Here is a 20,119-nt window from a genome sequence, read left to right on the forward strand (position 1 = left end):
GCGCGCGTTACCTAATGACGTAATAACGCTCGGCTACGTAGGAGTATATAGGAGTTCACCGGCTGTTTAGCTTATATACCGATTTATATTCTTACCGCGATAGCAGGAAGTGCAACGCGCCGTTGTGTATCGTAACGGTACACCGCGAGGGATATATAATGTAGATATCCGCCTGGGCGTTTATTAGACAACGATACCTGTCGATACCTGTTCCGATAAACGTTATCGCGAACACACGCGAGAAATGTTCCACGGCTACAAATTTTTATGTAGATGTAGGCACTAGATGGAACGTGTGTCTGCGCGATCGAATCTGTAATAACGTACGCGCTATATTGAAACAATGTATAATACAAAAAGGGGAACAAGACAGTTACATAAGAAATATATACATACATATAAAAAATATATATATATATATGATACAAATAAAAATATATTGATTTAGTGACAGCATTCTGCTTGCTATTATTTCGTTTAATGTTATTTGGAATTTTTTTTAGGATTCTACACATTCGGAATAATGTATATATGTATTGTACGTTTTGGAAAAATCAATGGAGTGTTTTCTGTCAATATATTACTCTCATTTTTAAACAATTCATTTTTCAATTACCGTAATGCTTGGCGTTCGAAACATCAACAGACGTAATATCCGTCGTGAAATCGTCTCGCTTCATATCCAGCATTGAATTCTTCGATATTAGAATCTTTAATATTCAAGCATTGAAATCACCGAGATTTATCGTATTGATCCATAAGGCACACGTTTCGAATCAAAATCATGTTAGTGTCGCCATCTAAGACACATCACCAGAACTAACTAACGAAACTTATTGCCATCTTATCAAGTTAATTCTTGTAAAAACAAATTAATAAATTAGAATAATTAGATACTTTGTGAAATGTAATAAAAATTTTTAATATAAACTGGAACAGTATCCTTATTGATTAATCGCGCTAACGAGAAAAAAAAAGAAAATTCAATTGATTAATTCTCCTGCTTTACAAATTATATGCCCGATCTACAATAGCTGTAGTAAGCTGTAGTAAGCCTCAAGATGTAAGAAATTGACCAATCACAGTCGATTATTCTCCTCACATTCGCCTGTAATTGGTCAATTTCTTACGGCTTGAGGCTTACTACAGCTTACTACAGCTATTGTAGATCGGGCATTATCCTCACGCGTGTCTTTATGTAAAAAACAAAAGCATTTGGCTGATGTTATATATATGTACATCCTGAACAAAATACTAGATTATGTATTTTGAAAATAGGGTAGTGTCAATGTCAAGAGCCAAAGGATTACTGGAATAATGTAATTTGTTTAATGACAAAATAGTAATATCTTTTAATGATTTTACAATAACCATTAACTTTATTATTGAAAAATCAGTACGACGTTCTCCCAATCTTTCTTATTCCACTTTAATTCGCGTAAATTTAGATGAGACAAGCGTATCGAATACATTGCAGTTCTTGCACCGTAAAATAATTATGTTACACACGTTTACCGACATTCTGTGAAGTTTAATATTATTCAACAATAATATAATATTATATGCTTGCGCTACAATATCTCATAATGCAATACAATCTCACAGTTGTGTAGATGTGGCATTTAATTATTTTATTGAATCCTATACAGGCAATAATTCAGTGTGTAAAGTAATTCAATTTAACTACAGCTAAATTCATTCATTTCTGTTACTGTTATGCGTCATATGTGTATGATGATTCGATGTAGATCATTCTTCAACTGAAACAGAAACAGAGATGTTTAGTATAGAAACAGATGTTGCCGTTGTTTAAGAAAACAAAATGTTAAGGTTTGTTATCTTTGTTCTGTGTATTGAAATTTACTTTGTAGTTGATCTTCTCGATGGTTCTGAAGCAGTAGGAGGTGGTGGAGGACCCCTACGTGCTAACTCTTCCAGATAGCCCATTAGTAATCGAGTCCGTTCAGCGGCTGCAGCCTCGAGCACGAGAAATCGACGATCCTTTCTAAGAATTTCTTCGATCTCTGCTAAATGCGTACTATTCTCTTGAACCTTTTTGTACGTTTTGTCAGTGATTAGTTTCGTTTCCTGAAAACGACACATTTTCTTGACCAACAGTTTTACCGGGTTTTTAAACGGTATATCGCGAGTTTTAATTAAACGCACCTGTAGGAGCTCCCTAAAGTCAGCTTTGGCAGCAACGAGTTTGTCCTTGATATATTCCTTAAACTCCTTTTCGCATTTCTAAAACGATAAAAAAATATATGGATAAAGTAATAATATATATATATATATATATATATATATTCAGAATCTTTTTTTTTTAATACTTTGAAACCAATGATCACGTACTCGATCGCTAGAAGAAAATTTTAAATATCTAGGATCATCTTTCAACAGTTTCTTAATGTCTTTCCAGGATGCCGTTAGCTCGGTCGACGCGCCTACTTCGTCGAGCAATTCCCGAAATTTGTCGCGCTTCTTGCGGCCCAATTGTTCAATGTGTTCGTTAAACAATCGTTCTTTCTCCTCGCGATCTAAACTTTCAGCCAACTCCCACCTATGATCCTTCCTCAATTGTCGTTTCGCTTCTCTCCACGCCAGATCGCCGTTCCTTACCTAAAATTGAAACAAATATAAAAGACATTGTAATCAGAGATACCAATAATTCTCGTAGAATATTACGCGATTTAAACTAGATGCATACCAAATCAGCTAGAAGAGCACTGAAGTGTTGAACCGCCTCTGTGTGACGGTGATGCTGTCTTTCCTTATCCCTATCGCGAAGATGTGTAGCTAAAGTCCTTTGTACTTCTCTTTCTCTCTCTCTGATACTGACTTCCGCTCGTCTTTCACGTTCCCTTTTCTGTTTCTCGCGATCCTCCTCCGAATCGGAATGATCATCTCCCTCTTCCTTCTAAAAAAAAAAAAAAACCCAAAAATTAACTTAAAAAATTGTACAAAAGATAGATATTGTATATTATACTTACGTCATTCTCCTTTTTAACGCTTTTGTCGTCAGTTTCTTCAATTTCCCCACTCTCTTTCTCTATCACCATCTCTTTTTTTTCCTTTTCGCTGTCCTCCGTAGATGTTTCGCTCTTTCGTTGCTTCTTTTCCCTTGTATTATCTTTGTCAAGTTTGTCCTTGCTGGATTTTGTTTCTTTACCTTTATCCGAATCCTTACGATCTCTATCCTTTTTGTCCGACTTGTGATCTTTCTCTCTGTGCCGATGGTCTTTGTCTTTCTCCTTTTCCTTTTTCCGCTCATCCTTCAGCAGGCGAACGTAATCTCTAAACCAATCTTCCCGCGTGCTTGCCGACTCTACGACTCTGTACCTCCAATCCGTTTCCAACTTTTTCTTACAATCGCTCCAATGCGAATGCCTGTCGATGTCTTTGTGCTCACGTAGCATCGCAAAGAATTCCTTTTTCACCTGAAACGCATTTAACATAAGAGTTTTCATCGCTGAAGAACACGTACTGCTTGCTTATGTACTATTATACAATTCTTTTGCTTTTAAAATCAAATTTTTCTTGGTTCTCTTATATCATGCACGCTTTAATGATATTTCCAACCACGTATTACACGCTCAGCCACATTACAATCACTTTTATAAATATTATGATATAATGATCTGTAATGTGGATCAAACTATTTCAACTTGCAAACCTTTTAAATGGTTTTCAAACTATATTTCGTTAGGGGTAGAAGAAATAGTCATTCGTATTCGTTCGTGTCAGGAGGTATCACAACGTTAAGGACTCTATTTGTCGGATTTTTTTTTTAATGAACTAAGCTGGTCATTTTTTTAGCTGAAAAAAATTATTAACTCATTATTCCTGTAAAAATAATTATTATGATCATCGTCATCATTAAATGTACAGTATTCAATTCGCTCGCATTAAACAATGTATAATTAACTTAAACTTTAATTTTTAAGAATCATCGCATGCCTTATGACACACTGGCATTTAATGATGACTGAATGTGTAAGATAAGTAAATGTTTAACTGCCGTCCTTGCTGAAACGAAAAAATATGGTTAGTGCATTATCATTAACTTCGAAAACATTAGAAGCTCGCAGCCGTCCAAATTACGAAACGAGTTTCCATCTAATTTTTTTTTTCTCCTACTTGCTCTACACTCTAAAATACCTTTCGGAGAACGCATAATTTTCATAGCACATCGCACCGTTTACAAAAATTGCAACGCAACTGTTCTCTTGACAATTTTCTTGATGTTTTTTACGTAAAAGTAACATAACAGATAGATTATTAAATTAATGCTTACTAAAATGTTATCCTATTAAAATAAAGTGTATCTCTTTTTCTTTTTCTCTTTCTCTCTCTCCTAAGCCTCGATACTTTTAATTCTCAATACTGAAAGTATTAAGCGAACAAAATTAGCTACGACAGACAGATGTTTTTTGAATTGTCTAATCTACGCAACGGGTGTGAAACCAAGAATCGTCCCATAAAATAGCTTTCTTTCCAATGTCCCCATTGCGTAATTTTTAAACGACTAAAATAATTTGTATATTCTTTGTTGCATTAAAAAGAAGAAGGTTTAGATAATATTATTATAAACGACAATCGAGAAATGATTACAGCTCAGACACTGGCACAATTTCATCTTCAAATTACACATAACATTTGTTACTCGGATCCTATAAGGATTTTCAAGGTATTTAGAAGCCTGTGTTTACACAACCGCTTAAACTTATTTCTTTATCTCATTTTAACTGAACGTGATATAAAAATCCACTTGCATTATTATTGTTATTATTAGAATAAAAAATAGTTCTCAGATGAGATGATGTAAAACAAATACTTTTATAAAAATGTAACGTACTCATTCTATGCCAATTTAATAATTTTGCATTATAACTCTGTATTGCAATTTATTGCGATCCTCTAAAATGTATCAGGATAAAGTTAATTTTATATGTATTATTGCCGACAACAAGAACGTGTTTTCATCTTAAAGTCGACTTAAAATTACTTGAGAGTTCCATATGTGTGTTTTTGTATATCAAATTTGATGTATCATGTATTGACATAAGAACAATAGATAATATATGATTTTAAGATAATAATTCGTTGCTTTTTGGGAATATAAGATATTTTACCTAACGACCTATATACGCAAAGTAATTTTTCGCTTGATAATACTAGCAAACAGAAGTTATGCTCGAAATGACTATTACTGAAAAGTAAAATAGCAATTTAAACAAATAGCCTCTTATATCGTTAGTGAATTTGTTTTTATGTCCATACATTTAATGTAAGTTTTGTGGTAGCATTAGAATCGAATTTTTATATTTCTTTATAATCGGAATGCATAAACTATGAGAAACTGTTCTGCGGACTAATGCTACCTCGGGCTTTAATATATCCTTTTTTTTCCTTTCAAATGAATTAACGTGAAATCTTTTTTTTTTCTTTTCAAATTGATTTTGACTCTGGGGAAAAGTTAATCTTTTGAAGTACGTGGATTACGAGTAATATACAAATACCGAGTTTGTTCATTCTCATGACACTCTGCTTTGAAGTAAAGAATGCGGCGCGCGAGGGTGTGCCAACAGTGACCCGCAGAGAAGGTGGGAATGGTAGATGACATCATCCATGCCACCAACCAGCTTCAGAACCAAGCCACTCCACATACGGAACCTGTCCTGCCTGCATCCTGACTGAAGTGGAGAGTTCAGAACACATAAGTATATAAGGAACCGTCACATACTAAGATTTTATTCTCTACATCTCCCATCTTAGAGCTACAAAAACTTTTCGATTTCGATCGAGCAAATCTACTGGAGTAGAGAATTATTATTAGAGAAATATCTCCTGGTATATGTGTTCTTCAGCCGTTATAATTTTAGGAATTCGTACTATCTTACAAGTGGAACAAAATAATAACATACCTATGAAACCTGAAAGAAATTAATTAATTATCGCTGTAAAAACATAAACTTTATTAAACATTTTACTAAACATATAAGATTAAAATCTCCTATATAAGATTAAAAACGCTTTGCATCTATTCTTAATTTCATTCTTATGCTATCGCGCATTGCAAAGCCTCGCTTAATAAGGTGAAATAATTCTTATTGAAATTAATGAAATAATATAGTTATGTAAACATAGGAGCAAGCGCCGAATAAATAAATATATTCAGCCCATGCGGAACTTGACGCGGACGTAGGGTGTATTACATTTATATGCTGCTTCAAATATTCTTCAGCAGCATTTATGAAGCACGTCACTATAAATGAACGACATCTGCCTGGAATGGATGGAAAAAGGTTTATTGGAAAGTAAGGGAATTAAAAGTAGAGGAAACACGGTTTGTGATACTTTTCTTAAGATATAAAGGACTTTTAGGTACCCTCATAAAAAAAAGTTTACACAAATATTAATTATTTAATAAAGTAATTAAGTATTTGATCAATATGTAACCGCGAGTAAAAGAAATATTTTTGAATCTTCAAACTCACAAGTGATATAAAAATCATATGTGTGTAATACTAACTTGCAATATAAATTCCAAACTTTCATAAACTGATAATAAAAAGCTAGAGAAACTGAACACATTAGCTTAAAATATATTAATGAAATTGTTGGAATCTATAATAATTTATCATTTCCAGAATATATCTGAAATTATTTATAATCGGTATTGAAAAATATTAGTGTGTATCTAAATCCTCTATATTTATTAAATATATATTATATATATACTTTTGATGGAACCTTGGGATGGACGGGGATATGTCGCTATAAATCTTACTTGTTCTGTCGAATGTTCTGTCAAAATATTTATACGTATTCGTATTATAATGTATGATGTCCTGAAAATGCCTTTTGCCGTGCCACACAATGCGCGCGCACACATTCAGTGATGTTAATAAAATAAAAATACCTGTTCTCGTTTCGCTGTTTTCTCCTCTTTCTCCCTCTTTCGCACTTCCAGAAGATATTCGTTGAAAAGGCTTTCTCGTTCGCGCATCTTTTCTACATTCTTAAATCGTTCATCCCTTCCATGTTTTTGAGCAAAATCACTAAATGATGATCTACAAAAGAACAGAAAACATAAATTAACATTTTCTGCAGAAACGCAGAAACAAACGAAATAAAAAAATGCTCTCTTTGTACGCATACTTTCCATGAAGTCCTGCCTCTTCTAAAAGCTTCTGGAATTGCTCTTTTCGTTCTTTCATTTTATTCCTCTTTTCTCGCCTTTCTTCTTCCGCCCTCTCCTTCACGTATTTCTCGAAGACCTGTTTCCTCTCCTTCGACGTTAGAAGTAAATAGCGTGGATCAAATACAATCTTATGAAGTTCTTTTTCCCAGGTACTGAATGCAGATACCTGAAAACGTAATACGTCGGTTACTCTCGGTACAATAAAGTAACATAACGGTCTGTACAAATGATGTTAATGTAATACGTTACATCTTTCTCTGCAAGCATATCTCTGAACGATTTGATCCTCGTTTCCAATGGAACTATCGCCCTCTCCCTCGCTGCTCTCACTTCGGCCTCTATTGCAGCTTCCTTGCCGATGTCGATGGTCTTTTTTCCTTCCTTCTCCTCTTCTTCCTTGATGGGTGTTGTGACTGAATAATAATATAGAATTTATATATATAAATCCTGTATTAATCCAATCTTGTATACATCATTTCAGAGTAGCTTTTCACGTACTTTTGGGTTCCTCGTGTTTCGGCTTTTTGGCTGGTGTGGGTTGATCTTCGTCGCTGCTTTCGCTGGAATCCGACTGACGTGGTGGTTTTGTAGCACCAATCGCGTCCGGAGGCGTTGATATCATCTTGTCCACATCCTGACGGCCAACAAGATCATCCGGCCTTTCCCAAACTGATATCCTCGAAGAAGGATTGTAGAAAAATACCCGTCCGTCTCCCGTCCAAACAACACACCTTCACATACAAATATATTCGCTAGCTCATGTAAATATACACATTATGAGTATATAGCAAGAAACAATGTGAAAGCACAATATGAAAAACAAGTCATCGCTAAATATACCATGGAGTTCCAGGCACTGGCGTACTAGAAATTGGTCTAGACTTGTCTTGAGGCTTTGCAGGTTCCTTTGCAATATTTTCCTCCTTCTTCGGTTTAGCGCTATCCGCATCTTTTGTACTATCTTTGGTTTCATGTGCGTTCTCTTGCGGCTTTTCTTGTTTGCCAGGTTCAACAATGGTGGTAGTGTTGTTGGTAACGGCAGTGGTTGTAACAGCGGTAGTGGTAGGGACAACATTTGCTTCCTCGTTTTTCTGCCGTAATGTTAATTTCGCATCTAACAAAACAAAATTTCAGAACATATATCATTTAAAATTTACATGACCGTATTATGTTTCAAGATTCTAAGATCTTGGTTACTTTGCTTTATAAAGATAAATGCTGGAAATTATGTATTACGTACTCTCCAGATCTTTCAAGGCTTGTGGCTTTTCCCATACTGATTCTCCTGCTTTACTGTTGTAATAATAGAATCTGCCATCTGGTGCACGATGCTCGGTCCAGACCATAGCAGCCGCTACTACGTCAGAATCAAGCTGTGCAAGTATGGCAGGATCTTCAGGGGGTGCTTGAGGTGTCATTACACCATGAGGCATTTGTGGCATACCTAAAAAAAAGAAAGCAGGTGTACTATAAGTTAATCTATAAAAATTGTTAAAATATTTCTTTTCTTCGTCGTATTCGTCAGATATATCTTTTTCAATCGCATATTTTATACGTACCCCAATTTGTTTGTGGTGGCCCATAACCGCCAAAAGGTTGAAAACCAGGCGGTGGCATCCCAAAGGGTGCTGCTCCGAATTGCGTTGCGATCGGATTACCAAACTGATTTGGCATTCTGTGCTGCATAGGGATCATATTTGGCGGCGGTTGCATCATGTTCGTATTTACTGCCGGTGTATTTATCGATGGCGTATTGGTAACTGTCGTGGGTGCTGTACCTGACATTTTTAAATTTTTATCTTTTAATGACGATACTTTGATAAATTTAAAGAACTTGCGTGCTAAGATATATACACACAAAGCTCGAGAAACGTTTTCAAAATTAAATAGTATTAATATACCGTTCAAATTACCATTTGACTGATTTGTCTCGGATGCTTGATTGTTGACATCTGGGGTGTCTATCAATGTAGGAGGTGGTCCAGTGCCAGGAGGCGCCGTACTTAATTGATTAATGGCATCTGTGTTGTTAGAGGATGATTGCTCGCCGCCTTGAGAGATTCTGTTTTCACTCATCTTGGTCGGCGTACTACTTGACGGAGTAGGTGTGATAGAACGCGTTGTCGCTTGCTTTGACGCACCATGTACCAACTGTTCCAACTGCAAAACCGTGAGATTTTTTTTTATCTAGACGTGTTGTAAATTAATCACATTAAATCTTTAACAAAAAAACAAAATAAACTTGCGCGTTCATTGACTAGCGAATAAATTTACCAATCTTTGTTACGACCGTGCCACGTGTCAATTTTTTGATATACACTTTTTTATTTACACTTTATTCTTGTTCCTATATTTTACGCGTAAAAATCCATGTCATGAAACTGATAAAATATATATATATATATATATAATTTTGATGTCGAGACCATGTCAGCTTAGATGTGTATGTATAACCAGGCAAAGCAAAGACGTTGGATTACTTGCAAATAATGATAAAAGAAAAGCATTTAATAAATTTCATCGTCAAGGGTCGGACGTCAATAGGTATTTATTTACCTGATCTTGTACCATGACCTTTACATTTGGTCCCTCCGGTTTAGTCCATGTGGTATCTCTCGTACGAATATTGTAATAATACGACTTTCCATCAGCCGCTTTCGTCTCTACCCACACTTCTCCGTTGAGATCTAGACCTGGAATGTTCGCGTGTTGTTGCGCTTGCTGGGGTGGCTGTTGCTGTCCTGGAATCTATGGCATATATATATTTTATTCGTCAAGGTACCTTTAATTGCTCTTTATCGAGTATCTCGTTTCTCTTTCCGTGCACGTAACTTACGCTATTCATGTTAGGTGGCCCCATGCCAGGAGGTGGTCCATATGGGCCTGGTCCTGCACCCATAGGGCCATTCATCATGTGTGGTGGTGGCTAAAGCATCAAGATTTGAGACGTAGAAATCTAATGCGTTCGTACGTATCGAAAGATTCAAAATGACGCGTACCATTCCTGGAGGTCCCATTAAATTTGGAGGGCCCATAAAATTGGGTGGTCCCATAGGTCCCCAACTGGGATCAAATGGCGGCGGTCCTCGGAATCTTGGGCCTGCCGGACCAGGCGGACACGTTGGCCTTGGCGGGGCTTCGAAGGGAAAGCCATTGTTCGCGCCGCGGAACATTGGCCCGCGCGGGCCAAATCCTCTTCCTCGAAACCTTGGAGAGCCACCTCTCATAGGGAAATCAAACCCACCTCTGCCACGACCCCTTAAATTATTTTTAAATGTTGTGACTAGATATCTTACAGCTCTACCATGCCACTTAGAGGAAGGAAGACCAGAAGTAGCTTTCCGAATCTTGCTTGACTCTTAAGAAAAACAAAAAGATACGCTCCGCTCCACCACGCTGCAGATTTCATCTGCTCGCGTCAGGCACCGCGCGTACTCGCGCTGTAACGCCGCTACAGAGGATAGAATGTCGCTTGCAAAGAGATCATTAGTTAAAAGATCAGTATTAATTAAGGTATTATTTAAATCTCGTCGTCGGTCCAAAGATTTTAAACAAATCCGACATTCCGCGCGTGTCATCTGTCGGGGACGCGGCGGGGACGGGGGACGGGGGACGGGGGAGGTTGGAGTCGGGACGCCATCGGGTCCTCGGATCAGACGAAAACATCGCGGAGAGAGCGAAATCGAGCGAGCATGCGAGTTCGAGAGGAGGCAGCGCGGAGGGAACGGGGAAGAGGGAAGAGGGAAGGAAGAGACGCGGGGGGAGAAGAGAACACCGCGAGGATCCGCGGTGCCGGGAAGCGCGGATCGCGATACGTACCGAAAACCGCCGCGGCCGCGCGGCATAAAATGCCTGTAATCCTCGCCCTCGTAGCTATACTCCTCCGTCTCCTCCATGGGCTCGTCATTGTGCTCCTGCTCGCTGGCGGAGGCGGACTCGGCGGCCGCGATCGCGGCCGGCTGCTCGCTGCTCGCGTCCATCCCGTGGGCGCAGGCGGACCGTCGCCGTCGCCGTCGCCGTCGCCGTCACCCCGAAAGCGCAAAAGGGAAAGGGAAGAGAGATCCCGACAAAAACTGGGCACGCCGTATAGTCGCCGGTCGCCGTACGGAAAGAGATTCCCCGTCTCACACGCCCATTCGCTATCGCTTCTCTCGCTTATCTGCCCCTCTGGCCTTTGGCAGATCGCTTCGCTCGTCTGGCGCGCAGGAAAAAAAAACGCCGCGGACAAATTACTATTATCTCTCTCTCTCTTTCTCTCTCTGCGCGGATGTGCGGGCCGTAAACACGTCGCCGTCGCTGCAAACAACTGCAAACACGCGCGACGTCCCCTAAACGCGCCGGCGTGGCAAGGGGGCCTCTTCGTTAATGGAGGATTCACATCGCGTCCGATATCGATACGACGTCCAATATCCAATGGGAGAGTTTGTTTTCTAGAGATTCTGCTAGGGTCTCTAGAAAACCAACTCTCCCATTGGTGTGAATCCTTCTTTAGGCCCGTATCATCGGCTTTGCTTATCGAGAACCACGCCTATTGGCTATTGGAAGCTTGTCGGCTTGTCTCGTGGCGCGCGAGAGAACGAGGAATGGGAGAAATGAGAGATGGCAGCGTGGACTTTTGGAACTCGGTCTATAGTGTTTTTCGTTTTTCGCTTCTCTCGAGGCTCGTCGCCGCCGTGTCGTTCTGACGTCAGAGAAGGCAAGAAATCGATCGACGTATTTGAGAGAATTTTAAGAGCACGATTTTACGTCGCTCTGCGTCGCTCACTACCATTGAATTTATTACGTATTACGTTCATTCCTGGTGTAAGTCGGATCTCTGAAATCTGTATGGAAAGCAAATCTTTCTGAAATGAAAAGTTTATTAAATACGTGTTAAATTAAAAATTATTTTTTATTGCAAACAATACTTTATGTCAAATATTTAATTAGTATTTCTATTTAGAAATTTTTAGAGTGATATATGACCTGTATAATATTGAAAATATGTTTAAAATATTTTTTATTACATTAAAGTACTAGGCCATTTTTTACATATTTATATGTTAATAGGTGACATATCTCCAGCACACAAGCGCGTACAATATTATAGATGCATCCATTCTTCTGCTTCTACGGATGTTTTTGCGCGGTACGTGCTTGTTGCTATCGTTACAAGTCACGTATACAAGTGAATACAATTTAACGAAGACTATTTGTTATTAAAGGCTTTGGCAATTATGAGGAAAAGACGTAAAGAAGAAAAGAGAAGGGAGAGCACGCAGAGGTCCATGTAAAGATGAACGCGGTGAAGAAGATTAACAAATATATATACGCACACAAATGTTTTGCGTGAAATATTACGCGCGTTATGAAAAGTTTCACGCCATCACTTACGACGTTATGTCATGGTTCATCAAGTAACAATAATTTTTCTTTTCTACGTATGACGTATGCAACATGACGTTGTCATTATCAGATTTCAATACTATGAAGATGTAACATGGCCATGTGATATTCCTATCAAGTTCGATATTGCTAAGTTTTGTAACTGTACCTCCTTAAAGTTATGTACAACTCAATATGAGCATACGTATTTGGTATCATTATGCTGTAGGGTTTATGATGTATATATCTCTTCTGTTTTCGCACTATCTAGAACTACTCGAACAATCATTGAGTCGCACAGAACACAAAACTTGATTGTCGCTTCATTTATGAGTTGCTTTACTTAGTATATCATTTTTTGCGTCATTTACGTCATCGTACTTTTTCTGATACTTTTCACAAATGGCGTCATTTTTTTCTTCCTGGCTGAAAATTTCTGATACGTTTGGCCATTCTGATTCGGAATACGATGTTATTTCGAGACTTTCAAACGAACCATCCTCTTTTCGCACAGCTAGGCCTACGACCGCAGGCTGCATTATCTTTGCCGTCGCTGACGTCAGTCCACAGTCAAACAATGCAGTCGAATCGGATAATTCCTTACATTCGTCAAGAAGATCGTTTGCAAGCACAAATAGCTGTTGATCTTCTGGCTGTACTTTCAATATAGCTGTAAAATATATTCATTTCAATATTAACGTCTCTACTGAAATAATACGCGTGTAACTCATCGCAAATAAATCGTAATGTAACTCGTAATACGTCAAGAAAATGGTTTTGCCATTACATCTATAAATATTTCTCATGAGAGAGAGACATACGCTTTACCTTCAATCATTTTCTTGAGCTCGAGAACTCTGACATTCTCCTGTGTGTCGAGGTACACGGTCACCTTTTGTCGTCTGATTATCAAGTATATGTCCTTACCCATATTTTCAACAATCCCCGTAACTGAATCATCATCACCGACGACGGTCCTGCTTTCCTAAAATGCCCTTAGAGATTACGTTTTTTGTAAATGAGATGTATTTGTTAGGCATCAAAACTGGATTTGAAAAACTTACCATTGAGTCCACGTATATATAAATATAAACCGTGTAACAAAGCTCGCGTAATGTAGTCTAATCTCCCAAGGATGAGAAACTTGACATGTGTTTATTAGCTCTGTTGACAGATACAGTGTGTTGTCATTTGCATACTTTTAGGACTACGCAAACATCGCTACGTATACTTTTTAATAAACACTCAATATATATTCCTTTAAATCTTTACAGCTGTTGAATCGTTATTAATTTTACGTTGTAATAAAATATATTTCCCCATTTATATTTTTTCTTTCCTTTAACACGTTACGTTCCATGCCTTCGTGCGTTTGAAATCAGACATTCATCAGACAGTAAAAAAAAAACGTAAACACTATTTGAAAGGCTGTCGCTCCAACCGTGGAAATGTACATACATATTCTAGAAATATCAACGTGGCCAAGGAACGAAGGAACGTCCCTCGAGATAATAATTTTACATACGTCTGATTCATGTAAAAGAGCACAGGTCAAACGGTTGAAATAACTACATATGTAGGTAACAAAGTGGCAAACATTTCGTCACGACGCGTTGTCGCGCAGCTGAAAGATTCCACGTACCTTCTCGTGAATACAATATTGCGCAGCTTTCTCGCTTATCTTTTGCCTTTACAGGCAAAAGTGTCTCAACAAAATTCACTCGAACGCAACGCTACGGGGAAAGAAATCTCCTGGAAAATAAATCGGTCCTCGGGTTCCGTCAGCGGCACTTGGAGAGAGTGACAACCGATGATGGCGATGATTTTAGCCATCCCGCACGAAGAAGAAAAGTCAAATTTGGAGAAAACAAATTCATTGGATTGGCTGTGTTACGCCAATCTCACCACGTGCGTGATGGCATGATCCCGCCATCCCGCTCTCTCAAGTACCAACACCACGCTCCGTTGCGACCGTTGCTTCGTTTCCGATACGTCAAGGACGGAAACACGTGTAGAATACGATGACGACGCGGCCAATCAAATTCGTCGTCTCGCTCTTCTGTCTTCTCCCAGGAATCTGCTTGGTGCTTATCTACTCCTCGCGCACCGTCGCGTGCTTCCTGCACTTGAAACGCTTGAAACGAACCAGCGTCACCTGTGAGATACCCGCCGTCTACCGTGTCCATTGCCAGCTCTGGTAACTTAGCCGGTCAACTTCGACTTTATTAATTTTCATATTTTTTTATCGTTTGTTGGTTGTTTGTTGGTGATTGTTGGCCTAATTACAACGTTTGTTGGTTCTTAATTTTTTTTTAAATTTAAAAAGAAAATTAGCATTAAGTTAGCCGGAAAAATTTTATTTTTAATTTCAAAAAAGCCTAATCGATGCGTAATCGTTTGCTGATGATTGTTGGTCTAATTTTAGCGTTTGTTGGTTTATTATTAGTCTTAAAAACGAAAAAAAAAAACGAAAAATTATCTCACATATTAAAGTAATCGAAGATTGGTTTATTTGCCTACGACTTAAGCTTTATTTCTATCAATTTAAGGCTAACATCTATAAAACTGCCATATGAATACGGGCCTTAACATCGGCAGAAAATCGCGAAAAGATCAAGAAACATGGTGGTTCGTGGGAAGCACACACACACACACACACACACACACACACACACACACACACACACACACAACGGGGGGTGCGAGGGGGGGGCCTTCGGCCCCCCCCCCCCTCCCCCGCACCCACCCCGCCGGTAGGCTGCGTGGACCTCGCTTTACAATTACAACATAAAGTACATGCTAAGTTGTAAAACGAAATTATAAAGTACATGCATGGGGGAGGGGTGCAGGGGAGAAAAGCCTTTCTGTTCACGTGCGCTCACGCATGTAAGTCCCCTTGCACCCCTCCATGCATGTGCTTTATAATTTCGTTTTACAACTTAGCATGTACTTTATGTTGTAAAGCGAGGTCCACGCAGCCTACCGGCGGGGTGGGTGCGGGGGAGGGGGGGCCGAAGGCCCCCCCCTCGCACCCCCTTGTGTGTGTGTGTGTGTGTGGTGTGTGTGTGTGCTTCCCACGAACCACCATGTTTCTTGATCTTTTCGCGATTTTTCTGCCGATGTTAAGGCCCGTATTCATATGGCAGTTTTATAGATGTTAGCCTTAAATTGATAGAAATAAAGCTTAAGTCGTAGGCAAATAAACCAATCTTCGATTACTTTAATATGTGAGATAATTTTTCGTTTTTTTTTTTCGTTTTTAAGACTAATAATAAACCAACAAACGCTAAAATTAGACCAACAATCATCAGCAAACGATTACGCATCGATTAGGCTTTTTTGAAATTAAAAATAAAATTTTTCCGGCTAACTTAATGCTAATTTTTCTTTTTAAATTTAAAAAAAAATTAAGAACCAACAAACGTTGTAATTAGGCCAACAATCACCAACAAACGATAAAAAAATATGAAAATTAATAAAGTCGAAGTTGACCGGCTAAGTTACCGGAGCTTCCATTGCCGTCTCCTTCTCTCCTTCGAACAGGTGCTCTGCGGCCTGCGGCTCTGCGAGGGCGAAAAAGGCGCGAAAGGCTCACAGTGCTCGCACACGTGCTTTCCTCTTTTGGCATGCGGTACCGCATTTAGATAAACATTTTGTGTCTGTAAGTAAACACGACGTAACGTTGGAAATATCGAGAAGCAAGGGGCCCTTGATATTTATAAAGAATAACGAAAATGGTGAAAGAAAGATTTTTTTCTTTTTAGGTTTGTAACAAGACTTGATACATCACCAGTCTCCAACTAATTACTCAAGGTTTTTTTACACAAACCTTTTCCTAAATTCTTCTCTCAGTTCGCCTTTTTGGTTTTTTAAATATATATACACACACACTATATTCTCTATGCTCTCATGTTGATTTTTTGGTGAAAAAAAGTACGAACGTAAAGGTTAGATTCAAAGTGTGTTAAAGTACGACTGTAAATAAATAGTATTGTTAGTGTATCAGAAAGGTGACCCTTGTTTTTCGATGGCGTGCGATTATTACGAAACACACGTGCACACTTGCGTGAACACGTTTACATATTTTAAATACATCCAAACATAACGTAAATAGATTGGGGCACATTATTGTGTGTCAAGTTAAAGCGGTGTCTATCACGTTGAGGTTTAATAGATGTTTAAATATTCTTTTTCGTGTGTACATAAGATATTGATTAATAATAGGTATGCGATTCTTTTCATCATGTACAGAATATCGTTGTCGTGACATGATCATGTCCAACGACTCTGCCGGAGACCTGCTTTCCAAACCAGGAAACAAAGAGCCACAGGAACTTAAGAGGCAGCAAGTACAATATGAAGACTTGACCAGCACGTTCGATGACAACGTGATCGATTTCTCTAAGCAATTTTGTAGCATATATGCGGCGAGATTGGCAGAGTTGAGAGAGACGTTGATACCACGAGTTGTCGCAAAATGGGGTGAGCTTTTATACATAGTGCTATTTGTACACAAATATTTTGTGCGTGCGACTATAGAATTAAGCGAGCAAAAATTTTATTGTTCCCCCCCCCCCCCAGGCGAAGTTCCAATATTAAAGTTAGCGGAATTAGAAGATTTTGAAGGACAAGAATGCGTGATAATTGGTACGCTCTTTAAACATCAAAAATGGAAGCCATCGATATTACGTGAATTAAGCGAGGATCATCAACTCTCATTGTCTGAGCCAAAGTCGACGTACTGTTCAGAAAAGGATCACTTGTTCTTGGAAGACGAGATGCTGCGTATCAAATTAGTAGTTGATGACGCTACTTTGAAGAACTATGTTACAGGTGTCGTATGTGCCATTTTAGGCTACAAAGACAAGAATGGCAGTTTTGAGGTAAGTAAAATTGAAATTAAAACACAGGTATATCAAATTAAAATATCATATTTTATTCAGATCAAGGAATGGTGTTTTCCTGGTTGCGTGCCTAGAAGTTTTCCGGCACATCCAAAATCCAAAGGAAAAGTAGTGTTTTTGTCTGGACTCGACTTGGCAACGACCTCCAAGACCTTATCATTGAATCTCTTAACCGAATGGATATGTGGGATGGCGGGAGATATGACGACGCAAGAAGACGCCACTGGCATTGTTCGAGTTATCATTGCTGGTATATTGAATTTTTAATACTTGTAATCGTATAGTCGTAACCGTGCTCCGTTTCACCCTGGGGTCGTGCCGTCTACGTAGGTAATTCTGTCAAAATTGTCACAAAGACGAATACCCTAATGGGACACGCCGAAGGGAAGGCGCAGGACGCCGCTATAACGAAGGAAGTCGCTGTGGCAACGAGACTTGTGGACGCATTTCTCTCCGAAATAGCAGAATGTTGTTGCATCACTTTAATGCCAGGTCAACATGATCCTACCAATGCAATGTTACCACAGAAACCGCTGCATCCATGCATACTACCACTAACGTCTAGGTATTGTACCTACACGTTATTAAAGTAGATATACGTTCCGAGACTTTTATGAACAAGATAAGATTACATCTTTTTAGAGCTACTTAAATTTTTTCTCTATCGCACAGCAAAGACGACGGTTTTAAAAAGTTTTTTGCTATCTTATATTTACTAGAAGATTTTGCGGCATATTACAGCAATTCAGAATATATATATATTTAATCTATATTTTTTTAATACAAAATAGGTAATACGGATTTATATAAGATTTTCTATCCTAAATCCACATGCGAATACAGTCCTAGATAGAAATAACGTGGCATTTTTTAGATTTCAAAGTTTAAAAGGTGCGACTAATCCGTGGGTCGGCAAAGTCGCCGAACGTATAATAATGGGCAGCAGCGGACAGCCTATTGAAGATATTATAAAAGCAACCGGTGATGCAGACATCTCTCCTTTAGACTGGTTGGAGAGAACGCTGCTTTGGAAGCACATGTGCCCGACTGCTCCAGATACATTACCGGTACATCCTTACTCTGCAAAAGATCCATTTATCATTACGTATTGTCCGGATATATACTTTGTGGGTAACACAGATGAAGCCGATACAAAACTGTGGGAAGGTAAATATATCTCAGAAAATATAAATATTACATTTAACAAATTGTCAAAGTTATTTTACGTGCCTCAAAAAGTACTATTAAACACGAAATGTTCATGTAGTACGATATATTATTTTCCTGCGTCTGACGCTACGATAATCATTCGTACATATTTTGATGATACTTGATGTCTTTTTATATTTGCGATATTTTTTAAGTATATTTAACACTTGTAGGTGAAGAAAATCAGGTGGTCAGGCTAATTTGTATTCCAAAGTTTTCCTCTACGTATACTGCAGTTGTAGTGGATCTAGACACCTTGGATACTGAATTTATTTGTTTTGGAACTGGATAAAGTACATGCAACTGAATTTGTTCACATTCTAATATTTATCTAGATACACGTAAATGGGTGATCTAACGATATGTGACATATTGTTAGATTGTGTCACTGTCGTATTTTCCATATTTTTGTACTTTTATATTGTATTACTTTTAAAGTATATTATACGAAAATTTGGATATAATAATGTTGTATTTTGATAAAGTAAATATAAGCCAGTTGCGCAAAACATATATCTATAATTATTTATCGGTTACTATAAGTTGGTGCATCAAAAATTCAGTAACTAAAGGATACTTTGATTGGAACCTAAAAAAATACAAAATTATCGTAATAAAAGTTTGTTTCGTGGTGTTGTTCGTATTGTCAAATAGGGAATAGTGTGAGAGAGGCACGCGGAGCCACGCGCGGTACGTATTGCGCAATCAATATATAGTCAATAAGATAAAATATATTAGGCAATACATATTTGGACGTTTCGACACTTTCTTTGTGTCATCTTCAGCGTGTAAACAAAATTAATATACATGAAAATTACAAACGATATAAAATTAACGGTCAAAAGCGATAAAATGATATAGTAGATTGGTCGACAAGCGCAGTCAAATCAATAACGTAAATGTATCAGATACGACATCTCGAATTGTTTGACGAATTCGTATGGCTTTTATTATTTTATTGATTTGACTGCGCTTGTCGACCGATCGACTATATCATTTTATCGCTTTTGATCGTTAATTTTATATCGTTTGTAATTTTTATGTATATTAATTTTGTTTACACGCTGAAGATGACACAAAGAAAGTGTCGAAACGTCCGAATATGTATTGACTAATATGTTTTATCTTATTGACTATATATTGATTGCGCAATAATTACCGCGCGTGGTTCCGCGTACCTCTCTCACTATTCCCCATTTGATTTATTATGATATATAGAAGACCCTGTGTACTTGGTTTATTATTAATCGTATTGTAATACTACAAAAATGCTGATGACATACAAGTATATATATATATATATATATATATATATGTATATATAAACGAGTGCTTGCATAAGAATTTGCATGTTGTAAAAGAAAGAACAGTTTCTGTTGTCACCTATTTTTATTTGCATCTCGTAAAAGTGATATACAAAATTGAAACGCATGCGACT

At 38.0% G+C, this 20,119-nt stretch overlaps 2 protein-coding genes and 1 long non-coding RNA gene across 8 annotated transcripts; 2 read left to right on the forward strand and 1 right to left on the reverse strand.

The window, feature by feature from the left end:
• Window positions 1-1,306: 1,306 nt before the first annotated feature.
• On the reverse strand, window positions 1,307-11,495 carry LOC139813670 (transcription elongation regulator 1). 2 transcript variants are annotated; one of them, XM_071779294.1, is made up of 18 exons: window positions 11,024-11,495; window positions 10,204-10,450; window positions 10,041-10,130; window positions 9,761-9,952; window positions 9,118-9,364; window positions 8,764-8,982; window positions 8,445-8,648; window positions 8,045-8,318; window positions 7,703-7,935; window positions 7,454-7,617; window positions 7,162-7,370; window positions 6,923-7,073; window positions 2,991-3,437; window positions 2,708-2,917; window positions 2,353-2,619; window positions 2,167-2,244; window positions 1,865-2,088; window positions 1,307-1,760 (listed from the first exon to the last, which is right to left on the reverse strand). In XM_071779294.1, exons 1-18 carry the CDS (start codon window positions 11,182-11,184, stop codon window positions 1,757-1,759), a joined length of 3,621 nt encoding a protein of 1,206 aa, XP_071635395.1. In that variant the 5' UTR covers window positions 11,185-11,495; the 3' UTR covers window positions 1,307-1,756. The 2 variants fall into 2 exon arrangements, with proteins under 2 accessions (XP_071635395.1, XP_071635394.1); XM_071779293.1 differs by having other exon boundaries at window positions 10,204-10,462.
• A 354-nt stretch (window positions 11,496-11,849) lies between these two features.
• Window positions 11,850-13,894, forward strand: LOC139813674 (uncharacterized). The gene is made up of 3 exons (XR_011732207.1): window positions 11,850-12,007; window positions 12,254-12,332; window positions 12,409-13,894. It is a non-coding gene; the product is annotated as an uncharacterized lncRNA (long non-coding RNA).
• Window positions 13,895-14,491: 597 nt separating this feature from the next.
• LOC139813672 (DNA polymerase delta subunit 2) lies at window positions 14,492-19,192 on the forward strand. Of its 5 annotated transcripts, none has more exons than XM_071779299.1 (8): window positions 14,492-14,765; window positions 16,112-16,332; window positions 16,820-17,050; window positions 17,150-17,451; window positions 17,512-17,722; window positions 17,803-18,037; window positions 18,347-18,639; window positions 18,855-19,192. In XM_071779299.1, the coding sequence occupies exons 1-8, from the start codon at window positions 14,590-14,592 to the stop codon at window positions 18,971-18,973; spliced, it is 1,788 nt and encodes a 595-aa protein (XP_071635400.1). In that variant the 5' UTR covers window positions 14,492-14,589; the 3' UTR covers window positions 18,974-19,192. The 5 variants fall into 5 exon arrangements, with proteins under 5 accessions (XP_071635400.1, XP_071635402.1, XP_071635401.1 ...); XM_071779301.1 differs by having other exon boundaries at window positions 14,601-14,725; window positions 16,112-16,229; XM_071779300.1 differs by lacking the exon at window positions 14,492-14,765 and having other exon boundaries at window positions 16,035-16,229.
• The last annotated feature ends 927 nt before the right edge of the window (window positions 19,193-20,119 follow it).

This window comes from Temnothorax longispinosus, chromosome 5 (assembly GCF_030848805.1).
Source record: "Temnothorax longispinosus isolate EJ_2023e chromosome 5, Tlon_JGU_v1, whole genome shotgun sequence".
In the NCBI taxonomy this organism is placed as follows: domain Eukaryota; kingdom Metazoa; phylum Arthropoda; class Insecta; order Hymenoptera; family Formicidae; genus Temnothorax; species Temnothorax longispinosus.

Bases quoted from the DNA above. Each gene is read 5' to 3' on its own strand.
- LOC139813672 (XM_071779299.1), top strand. From the start codon at position 14,590: ATGACGACGCGGCCAATCAAATTCGTCGTCTCGCTCTTCTGTCTTCTC. The intron at 17,051-17,149 runs GTGAGCTTTTAT...CCCCCCCCCCAG, and splicing joins ACGAGTTGTCGCAAAATGGG to GCGAAGTTCCAATATTAAAG. The intron at 18,038-18,346 runs GTATTGTACCTA...GGCATTTTTTAG, and splicing joins ATACTACCACTAACGTCTAG to ATTTCAAAGTTTAAAAGGTG.
- LOC139813670 (XM_071779293.1), bottom strand. From the start codon at position 11,184: ATGGACGCGAGCAGCGAGCAGCCGGCCGCGATCGCGGCCGCCGAGTCC. The intron at 10,131-10,203 runs GTACGCGTCATT...TTGATGCTTTAG, and splicing joins TAATGGGACCTCCAGGAATG to CCACCACCACACATGATGAA. The intron at 2,620-2,707 runs GTATGCATCTAG...TTTCAATTTTAG, and splicing joins GTGCTCTTCTAGCTGATTTG to GTAAGGAACGGCGATCTGGC.